The sequence below is a fragment of the Chrysemys picta genome, chromosome 10 (genome assembly GCF_011386835.1).
Source record: "Chrysemys picta bellii isolate R12L10 chromosome 10, ASM1138683v2, whole genome shotgun sequence".
Lineage (NCBI taxonomy): Eukaryota > Metazoa > Chordata > Testudines > Emydidae > Chrysemys > Chrysemys picta.
Window position 1 is genome coordinate 15096498 of NC_088800.1, and position 11230 is coordinate 15107727.

At 46.3% G+C, this 11230-nt stretch overlaps 1 protein-coding gene across 3 annotated transcripts in view; it reads left to right on the forward strand.

Moving 5' to 3' along the window:
• Nucleotides 1-7798, forward strand: part of ABHD2 (abhydrolase domain containing 2, acylglycerol lipase) — a 67497-nt gene extending 59699 nt beyond the window's left edge. For all 3 annotated transcript variants that reach the window (XM_005294893.5, XM_024102928.3, XM_065559301.1), the window contains one exon: nt 194-7798. In XM_005294893.5, the coding sequence (XP_005294950.1) occupies nt 194-390 (197 nt within the window). In that variant the 3' untranslated portion in view covers nt 391-7798. The remainder of the gene's footprint in view (nt 1-193) is intronic.
• Nucleotides 7799-11230: the final 3432 nt, after the last annotated feature.

Consider the following 11230-nt stretch of genomic DNA (forward strand, 5'->3'; position numbering starts at 1 on the left):
CAACAAAAAGCTGGCATTCCTCTGCTGTGAAGCAAGAGTGCGTGCTTGCAAAGCCTTCGCTCCCCAGATGGAGCACAGACACACCCTAGCACATCACGGTGGGTACCATTGTTTAGGATGATGCAGAGCTCTGCTGTTTAGCTTCTGCAGTTGGCTTCTGAAATCTCATGCTCTTTCTCTTTTAACCTTGCAGAAAAACGGGAGAACGTCATGTTTGTGCTACCACTACATGGAGGTCACCTGGGCTTTTTTGAGGGGGCTGTACTCTTTCCTGAACCCCTCACTTGGATGGATAAGCTTGTGGTGCAGTACACCAATGCCATCTGCCAGTGGGAGAGGAATAAGTCTCAGTGCTCAGATACAGAGCAAGCAGCGTCTGGCCAGGAGTAACTGCCCCAAAGACTCTCTCCAATTTGCTTCACTATATTTCCCTCTTCTGGAACTCTGAATTCCCTCACCTGCTGTTTCAGGTTTCCATCCTCTTTGTGACATCCTGGGACTGGGGGTTGGCCACAATGTTTTCTTCTGAAATGGAGCTACAACAGAGGGCAATAACTGGTTTTGAGCATATTTGTGTCTCCTTATGGGTTTGCAGTGCACTGCTGCATTTGAAGAACTGGCTTGCTGCTTTGAGTTGCTGGTTAGGGCTTGCTGCAGGATTCTCATACTAATGTGATGGCCTACTTAGAAAGTAGAAGTCCCAGTGCTGCTGACCATCCAGTTATTCTTCCACTGGCCAAGACTCTTCACGGAGTTACAGAACTTGTTTAGCTGTGGATGAGTTGTGCTGGGAGTTCAGTTCCCTTGTCTGGTCATATCTCTCCTAACACTGGGAGAACCCTGTATCAATCCATAGAAACCAGCAGTTCAGTCTGTAAGCCACTGGGATGTGGCTTGCAGAAAGAGTGAAACCTTGGAGTGACAAGTAGAGTTTCAGCCTTGCACCATCTGACAAGGGCCTCTTGCTTTTTCTGGCAGTGCCCATACCAGGATTCAGCTGGGTTAGAAAACACTGAGCAACTTGTCAGAGCGTCAGCTGTCTCAAGGGTGGTGGTGCATTCTGCTGCTCCTGCATTTCTTTTCCGCTGGGCCTCTGTGTATAGATGAGTTTCACGTTGGTCATTCTGTTGGATTTCCTGCTATGTAAACGCTCCCACATCAAGACAAAACAGATAGCCTTCTTGTGATACTTGCCTTTTTTTAATGTAAAGAGTTTTATTTTGTCACTGTATTTTTGTGTTTTAACCCAGGCCTTTTTGAAACGGGTTCTGGTAAATGCATTGGAACCACTGATCATCAGTCTATGGGGTATATCCAATTTGTGTGAGAGTATTTCACAGAGAATGAATACACCCTTTCTTAAGGAGTGTCTGGGGGGATGGGGATGGACGGACATGTCAATATCGATTCTTGCTTCTTCTCTCCCCTTCTTGTATGTGCCAGGGTAGAATGTTCCAAAATCTCTCCCCTGAACTTTCAAAGCAATGAACGGTTTTGTTTTTCAGCCACATGACTTGCCTTGGAGTTGACGGGAACTGGATGTCTCTACCCCTGCGTAGCTTAAATGTTTATCTCTGTATGACTAACTGCCTCCACAGTTATTAGGATCTGGTAAGGCTGTCTGTGTCCAGCTGGGCATTAGAGCCATTCTGGCTTGTTAAGTCTTTTCCCCACCCAGGATATCCGAGATCAGCTTCAGTTAATGCACAAGGTGAAGTGTGGCAATTTGAAAGTCACTTGCATACCTCCCTCATCTAGGGGCTGATACTGTACTGTTGCCCAGAGGGCTCTTTAAGATAAACACCGTAGAAGAAAAGCTCCCCCATGACAATCAAGGACCTTAATATAAAAATAGAAACAGTCTGTCGAGACAGTGGAACTTTGTGGTCAAACTTTGCTTTACTTTCAGTTCCGTCAATATCATCATCTCATTACTCTGTCCTTGTAACTCCTTTCATCATCCATTTACTTCATCTCTGTTCCTGTCACACTTCCCACACCAATTAGCACTTTATTGCTTTAGCCCTGGTTTTGCATTCTAGGCACTTTAGTTGAAGCTTAAGGGTAAAACACCCTGTTGAATCTCAGTCCTGTAACACTAGTGGAATAAGCTTCCTGGGCCACATGATCTCTGAACTTCAGTAGATTGGAGAGATTTTTGTTTAATAAAGCAATAATTAATTACTGTAGCAAAGGTGCATTATCATATCAGGAAACAAACTCCTTCGGTTTGCCTTAGGCCAGTTGCCTTGGCCTGTTTTAACAAACTGTGGTAACCTGTGCAGTGTCTTGTTTAGAGAGAGAATTCAGGTTCTGCTGTTATAGAAGTAGAAGAAATAACCAAGCAAAGCCTTGGCAAGATTTGGTCACGCTTGTGGCTGGCTTAAAGGACGTTTCAGCGCATCAGTTAGCAAGGGCATCCTTGGTTGGTGTTTGTGTCTGTCTTTGTGCTCATCCTCTTGTCCATATCTCATCCACAGATCACCAGAATAATCATACAGGGCATTCCGACTTTGGCTCTGTTCTCGCTGAAGTGGCGGTTGGTATAAATAATTCATAGGACATAACTTAGAAAATCTCCCACTCTTTTAGAAGTTGAATGTAAGCCGCTCTTATTGATACACATTGGCATAGATACATGATATAAATGTGTGGGGATGTGGCTCCTTATCTACAGAGGGTTTGAACTTCAGAAGTGCTTAAACTCTATAGCCAGTTCTGCAATTGCTGTTGGTAAGTCACCAGCTATCCAAGAGACCAGACCGCCCTTCCCACAGTAAGGAGTTCCCGCTACAGATCATTCATTCCTCCAAACCCAGCTTAGCTGCAAGTAGGAGTCGTCGTCACTCCCACGGGAACAGAAGTTGTCCTTAGCACCCATCAAACTGTTAAGGCTTCAACGAGCAGGCAAAACCCAGGTGACATGTTGATGTATTTGAAGCAAGAAATGTTTTTGCTGTTTCCCAAATAGTTGCTTTTTAAACAAAAAGAACCTCAATTGTTTTCTCTAATAAAATAATTATGAACTCTCCCCCTTTCCAGTGTAGCTGAGCCCTGGGTTTTCCGCCGTGCTAAACTAAGCCCAGTTTTGTAACTTTTCCAACTGTTCTGTAAATGAGTTGCGTGGCCCTTGTTTGCAGGGTGTCAGTTCTCTAAAAGGAAGTGCTGAAGGCTTCCTTCCCCGGTGGTGGCTTGTAACCGTTTTCTCACAGAAATCAAAGGGATCCTTGCTTTGCAGAGGCTTGTTTTGGGTGTTCAGTGTCTTTGGCAGCTCTTTAGCTGCTGAGCTCAGGGATTCCATTACCATACACCGAAGTGTTGTAGAACCTGCCTGAAGGGGAGCTCTGTCTCCTTGGATTCAGTGAGGGAGGCTTCGACTTGGAAAGGCTTTTAGTAAGGTGATGGCATTTTGGTCTCCTGGTTCCTAGGGCGTGAGGAAGAATGGTGTTGTCTTCATCTCTTCAAACACAGGGATATCGTCTAGTGTAACTAACTGATCTTATTGGGGCAGGTGACCGGTCAGTCAGTGACTTCTGTTCTTGCTGAGTACTAAACATAACTCCTCCCCCAATGAGAAGAGCACCTGGGGGAATTCCCAAACTGGTGGGAGTTGCTGCTTGTCCAGTCAAACTGGGCAGACAGGCAGAGATTCTGCTGTTGGAGAAACCCAAAGGAAGCAGATTTCACTGGGAAAATTCCAGTTCTTTCTTTCACCGTTGTTGGCAGCTGAACTCTGCCACCCCCTCTTCCTTTGTGAGCTCATCCTACCTGCAGCGATCCCAAAAGAGGGACACCACGTTTCTGTAGAAAGTAAAGCCCCTCCCAGGGTTAGACTGGATGGTACTGTGGAAGACTTAAGGCAACTGTTCATGATCAGCATCCATTCCTCTTCAGAGATAGCACCAGGCAAGAACTTTTCCCTGTACTGCTGCCTATAGAGATTTCCATAGCACTTACTTTCCCACTGCTTCTCTATCTGCCCATATGCAGTCTGAGACTTCAGGAGCACTTAGCACCCCAGACATTCTGGAGCAGTCACTTGGGGGGGGAGGGAGGTGGACCTAAGTCTTGGCACTCTTGCCACAAGAGTTCTTGCACTTTCAGGTGAGCTGTCTATATTTTGTAAAGTACTTGAAGTAGTTGTGCTTGTGTCTGGAGTATGATAAAGGAGGTGTGGAAGTTAGCTAGTCTAGTTTTGGGAGAAAGGGAAGGAGTTGCTTAAGGCTTTTACCATGGGCTTTAAGGGTCTCCTTTGAGTTTGGAGACTTAAGTTCACCCCAACAAGATTTTTGTAGCTAGAAATGTTAAATTAAAAACTCCCTCACCAGTGTGACTTGCTATGGCTTTGAATGCATGGGCCAGGGACCAGTGGTGTAAAATCTTAAGAGCTTCCCAGTCTGACTGGAAGCCATATCTTGCAGATCATTTCTTCTGCCTTCCTTCTAGTTAAAAATCTGCTGCACTACATAATTCTGTATTGAGACTTCTGGAGAGGGGACTTCTGTATTGAACCCTATAGCTGGAGGAGACAGTGCACACTGCCATAAGAGGGTCTGCCATTGTACATCGATCCTAATTTGCTGTCCCCCATGCTCTGTGCTAGCAGTGGTAGTGTGATATGGGCATATGCGTGCCAGGGACCATATTGAGATCATCCTCATAATAGCATATGACCTAGGTCAGGTTTGAGCTCTTACCTTTAGAGGTGAAAGTCATGTGTTCATTCCAGGCCTATAGAGACTTTTTCTCTTCCACAACAAGCGCCTTCCAAAACGACCACGCTAACCATAGCAAGTATCCAAAGTGTAAGCCTCTGAAATAGCCTGATAATGCAAATGGAACAGTGCAGCTCTTCTCTTTAGATCTGCTGTGAGAGATGGGAGCTAACAAGTGAATTTTCTGTATTGATGGTTTCAGATTGAGGAATGGAGGTAGAATGGAATAAAATTCACTAGGCCTCAGTTAACTAGCACTTAGTACCATAAATGTATGCACCCGGTCATTGGATATCATCAGCACTTAGAAACAAACCACCAGAAAGGGTCTCTCCTAGTCAGGTTGCAACCAATTATCTCTGAACGCTTAGACTGGTCCAGTCTTTCTTCCACTGCTACCAGGGTGTCTGCAGAGATTTGAACTTTGCAGGTGAGCAGCTGGGACCTGCTCTGAGACTAGAGCATGATGAACTTTACATCAGACCTCCCAGAATCTTTACTAGCCAGTTTCTAACATTCTCCTTTTGAAGCACTTGACAGGGTTTCCAGATGAGTCTGATCCTGTTGCAGTTGCACTGTGAAGGCACCTGAAACTCTCTGCAGTCTCCTCCTCGGCACTTCTTGACACTGATTCTTGTTTATCGAGAAGTATTTGTTTTGGATTGTGAGCATTAAGTTAAACCATAGAGTACTGATGTCTCTCAGAACTTGACTTTAGCCAGCTACTTTTTCTTCATCCATCCTAGTTCTGTCAAGCTTCGTAGAGGACAACCCTTCAGACACCTAGTGCCTTGCCCTTCATTCCTTCCCACTTCCTTCTCAACAGAGCTGCAGTTCTGCTGCTTGTCACTCTTTGTTCTCATGCAGAAAGCAAACACCTGACTTCCCTTCTTTGGAGTCAAAGCTAAAACTAGCCTGGCTACGGGGGAAATGTCGCTGGACGACAGGTGTGTACTGAGCTAGGGAAGGACCTGGGGTTTGGGCAGCCTAAAACTAGCTATAGTTTATGTTTTAAGGCTTAAATTATAACTAAATAAGCAGTAGGTTATTTTACAACTGACTTCTCCTGCCTATAGAAGTAGGGGCTGACTCACAGCTATTGACTAAAACATAAACATGTTTCCTTTCTAAAATCCAGAAGATCCCACGTTCTAATGAGCTAGCTCCCTCAGTCCACTAGCTTGTTGGCCCAGTAGAGTACAGCAGGAGATGGGCTGTCTCCTTATCCGATACATCAGGAGTGGCATTTGTGGGGTTTATTGCCAAATGTAGTGACACTGATCACTGGGGAGCAGTGCAAGGAACCTCCTGGAAATGTTATGCCTATCTGGGGTTTATTGGTGGTTGTAAAACTCCTTTACAAGAAGCTTAGAAAGGGACCCAGCCTTGTGTTAGTGGGTGGTGTATGGACAGCTGTGACACTAGCCAATCAGAAGGCTGTATGTGTACATTGCTTCTGTCTTGAGTCAGACACCATGTGTCCTTCCATTGGCAGCTCTGGGTGTTTGGGTGGCGTGCAGTAGCCATAGTGACTCAGAATAGCAATGTTTACTGCAGGGGGTCCAAATTCTAGGCAGAAAGCAAATTGCTCTTGGTATGAGTACTCTGTTCTGAATAGCCTTGTAAAAAACAGAGGTTAGGGTACACCAAACAGCCTACAAAGGGGTGCCTTGTAGTGATGCTGGGATCCAGGCCCCCTCTTCTGCAAGACATGCTCCCACTGCTGTGTCCACTCTGTCTCCATCTGGACTTGTTTTCTTCTTACTCTGCTGCTTTTGGCTGAGGGGGCTGAGGCGTGGTGGCACCAGAGCTGAGATCAAATTATCGGTTAATCATCTGGGTTGGGTTGGAACTGTTGTGTTATCAAGAACTGTACTGTAGTTCATTCGAACACTTGTATCCTTTTTAAAATTTGTTTGCTGGTTAAATCCAAGGGCACAATCGCTGTATTAAAGGGCAGCATTTACCGCACTGGGGCTGTAAGAGGAGACAACCTTTTCCAAACAGATCTAATGTCTCCTTCAAGAAGAGTCCCGCTCTGCTTCCTCTGAGCGTAGGCTTGTTTTCCCTTCTCACTGCTAACTTCAAGCAGCCTGGTTAGTTCTAACCCTCTTGGGGAGCATCCAGGTCTCTGAGTCCCATAGTTGGCTGTATAAGTAGGGGCATATACAGCTGTTGCTTTTATGTGACTGGCAAGTTTTTGCAGTGGTTGTCTTGTCATGCAGAGAACATAGCTACGATCAGAGGAGGCAGCACATCATATCAGAGTGATCAGTAGAAGCACGTTTTACCAGAGTGCTAAAACTGGTGGCAGCTGCCAACTGGGAGTCCTAAGAAATATGGCTGATGGGCCAGATTTAGTTCAAAACTGACTATTCGGTCCAAGTGATGTTCTCCCAAAACAGCTGTTCAGCGATTTGTCTCTAGCCCCAGATGTTGGTTCACTACAAACCTGTGTTTCTCTTCATTAAGAAAGCACAATTTTTCAAGAAAAGCCCTATCCCTTTCTCCCAGGTGTCCCCAAGCAGAAGGGGGTATTCCCTTCAGGAAGCCAGATCTGTACCTGTGCACTCTGATTTCTGCCAATGCAGCTGCCTTAGTGGAGTGGGTTGAGTGTCACTTTCTTGATGTCTTTGAACTCTTGCTGTTCAACAAAAATTTAAAAAAAAAAAAAAAATGATGGGAAATTCTGCTTCTGATTGGATTCTCTGGAATCATCACTTCCACATTCCTGATCCTTTTAACTTTAAATGCTGCCCGGAAAAGGTTGCGTTTGTATACTGAGACCTGCCCCCAGCTGCCAGGTTCTGAGTCAGATTCTCGGGAGCTGCCAGCTCCTGGGGAGAAGATTTGCAACGAGCAATGCAATTTTTCTATATCTGCTGACGTTTACCTTTTAAAAAGTTATACAATGTGTCCTTGATTATTTTTTCTTGTGTGTTAATTTTTTTTGGTCTTAATTCTGTGTGATGTTAATTGAGGTCATTGCAAAACAATGTAATTTTGTTATCTTTGATTCAATTGAATTTCTTTACTTAAAAAATAAAATAAAGGACTCTCTGAGTTCAGGTCTTTGTGCGGTAGCTGTGTATGTAAAAGTTGCTCTTTATTAATGGGTTCATCTCCCCTGAATTGGTTTTCCTTTGTGTTGGGAGACCCAGCAGCAATAACGTCCGCCCATGAAATGGTGTAAAGTTAAGGACTTTTCTGAAAGGGGTTGCATCTTGCTCAAGATGATAGCCATAGCCTAAGGGCTCTTTGGAAATCCACCATTAAATAATGAGATGTGGAGAGGAGCCAAGTGCTTTGGAGTAGGGCAGAATCCTGTCTCTCCTTCATTTGAATGTTAAAATCTGTGAGCTGGAACACTTCAGACAGTCTTCAAGATAAGTATCAGATCCATAGATGCCTCAATTCTGTTCTAAAATATTACTTTCCTTCCTCTCCCCGCACCTCTCAGGAGGTCTCTGGTGTTCATGGAAATTCTAAATTTCTTTACAAAACTCTGAATTCCAGACTGATCCGGGCTCTAGGGTACCACCCTTCTTACCTTGCCATACGGAAATGACTATATTGGAGCAGACAAGCAGTCTGCCTAATCAGATATCCGGTTTCTAACAGCAGCCAGTGGTAGAATACCAACAATGGCTGGTTTCATTAAGTAGCTGGGGGGGAGGGCAGTTTGTTCCTACACGTTCCTGTTGGTTTGTTGGCTTATACCCTGATTCGAGCCTCTGATCATTTTACTGCCCATCTCCGTACCTTCTTTTCCTGCTGAATTTTGCGATGAAGTGACCAGAACAAAATACAGAATTGCAGAGGGAGATAATGATTTCATGCACTGCCACTGCTTTGGGGGGGAGTACCTTGTCCTGGGAAGTTGTCATGTGGGATTTCATTAGCAACTGATGCATGAAGTGAGTGGTGCATTTGGGAACTCTGGCAATGGGGAAGGTGGTATCTATCACACCATGTTCCTCTCATACTGCAAAGCTAGTCCAGCGCAAAGGGCTTGGCTCAGGTCTGAAGAAGCTGCAGTACAGAGAAAGCTCCTGCTGCGAGGTGGCAGTGCTCGGACATCCTGCCACATGAAAGGGATTGCAGGCAGACAAACTCAGGTAGGTCAATAGTCCTGCCTACTGAACGGCCCTGGGCTGCTGTCTCTCTACAGCCAAGCAGCCCTGCTGAGGGTTAGAACCCCTCATTCAAAAGCCGCTACTTGCACCCTCATCCCTATCAGTCTGTTGGAGCGCACCCTGATTCTGCTCCTTATGCTGTGTAGTCCCCTTCTCCTTCCCCTAGTGTGTCAGATGCTCCTCAGAAGAGCACTGCTACCCAGCTTAGATCTGCCTCCACTGGGGCAGCTGAGGTACAGATGTGGCACCAGCCCACCTGCCCTCTCATTCTGCTTGAAATAATTCCAGGCAGTAGATAAGGCCATTGGTACCTCGCCTACCCACAGAGAAGCTATCTGCCTAATATCAAAGATTCCAGTTTCTCACACATGACTGACTCCTGGATTAGGCTGTGCCCACCTTGGAGTCAGGGCAAGTGCCCTCCACCTTGTCTGGCAACTGAACACTGGCCCAGGCACCCTCGTCCCAATCGGTCTTCTGGAGCTTAGCATTGGCAGTACTTTAGCACACTCTTCTGGCTATATGGTCCTGCTTCTTCTTTGCCAGTCTGCAGACTCAGCCACTGGGCATTCCCAGTGGTCCCTGCCTCTGATACAGTACAATGCCCCTCTCTCTCACTGCACAGTCTCTTCCCACTGGCCACTGCCATGACTTGCATAACCTGGCCTAAGCTGCCTTCAGCCACTTGATATCCTGCCCTTGGGCATGTTGCCCTTGTCCCACCTACCAGGGACATACATGCACTACTCATCTGTCCTGTGCAACCTGACCAGCCCACACCTACATCTATGCAGGACATAGCACTGGAGTGGGGGTTTGGAGGGCAGTATAGACTAGTGCAGGGGTAGGCAACCTATGGCACGTGTGGCACGCAAGCTGATTTTCAGTGGCACTCACACTGCTTGGGTCCTGGCCATCGGTCCGGGGGGCTCTGCATTTTAACTTAATTTTAAATGAAGCTTCTTAAACATTTTAAAACCCTTATTTACTTTACATACAACAATCGTTTAGTTATATATTCTAGACTTATAGAAAGAGACCTTCTAAAAACGTTAACATGTATTACTGGCACGCGAAACCTTAAATGAGAGTGAATAAATGAAGACTCGGCACACCACTTCTGAAAGGTTGCCGACCCCTGGACTAGTGTCTCCTTGGAAAGCTTAGAATTCATAGGGCCTGGCTTTCCAGAAGTACTTTCCGCTCCCTCTGCACCATGAAAAGCTATGCCTAAAACATTAAATAATCCTGTGTTAATCCCCACATGCTCCATAAGGGGAAATTCTGTGTGCTCTATCGGCCAAAGTTGTCCTGTCTGGAAGGAACAACACATCTTAAGCTGTGGCTGGGAGTGTTCTGCTGCTGGACGCTGCAGTCCTGCCCTGGTAGTATACCATGTATCTGTTCTCCTTGGTGTGTCAAGTTCTGGTTAATGTATGTATCTTGCTGGGTCATCTTTTGCCCAGTTTATTCTGTATCCCCTTTCCATGTTCTCCTGCCTGCTCCTCCCCTCCCCACTCGGAGGATAGCTGGGAGTTTCTTTGTGGAGAGAAGACGGTTTGGAAAGAGTAGGCAGGAGTGGGGAATGAGTCCCTACATGGCTGCTGCTTTCTACGCCATCCAAAAATGTGAATGTTGGCACATCAACCCCTTTCCTTCAGCTTGGAACCACGCTAGCTCCTCTCAGACCAGACGGCGGGGCTGCTGGCTCTTAAATCAGCCTGTCTGAAAGTGGCGAAGAGAGAGCGAGAAGGCAGAGGTGTCTTAACTTGTTAGGCGCTGGAAATAAATCCAGTCTCCTAATCGCTACGGAAGGCTGAATGTTTGGGAAACGACACCTCTGAAGAGTTAACCACCTGTTGGCTGAGCCTCGTGCATAGCAAAGCACTGCCAAAACCAGCCCGAGCCCCCTTCATTTGTTGGCACAAAATGCCTTCCTGTGTTTCCTTCACTCAGACCAAGGTGGCTAGTTGATCCTGTTTCCTTTCCCCTGCAATAGGCTGCTGGCTGTGCAGCAGGTCTCCAAAGTGTCTTGAGGGGTGGGGAAGTGACAGGTGGGGTGGGGAAGTGCCCTCATTGCCTGCCTCTTGACTAGGCTTTAGATGGCCCCTTGTACAATGAATTGTATTGGGCCAGAAGAGGGGTGTTGTGACCTCTATCGAGTGAGACCCTCTCAACTCTCCAACAAAATTGCTCTCGCTGACAGTGTCTGCTACAGCTCAAATCCTTTCCTGCTTTGGGCAGAGCTCCTCTGAGAGCAATGCACTGACCAGTCGGATTCCAGTGCCTGGCTTAATCCCAGCCCCCATGGGATTGTTTCCCTTTGCTGCGCTGAGGCTTCCGAGGTAATCTAGTCATTCAGCTGAAAGGAGATGTGAA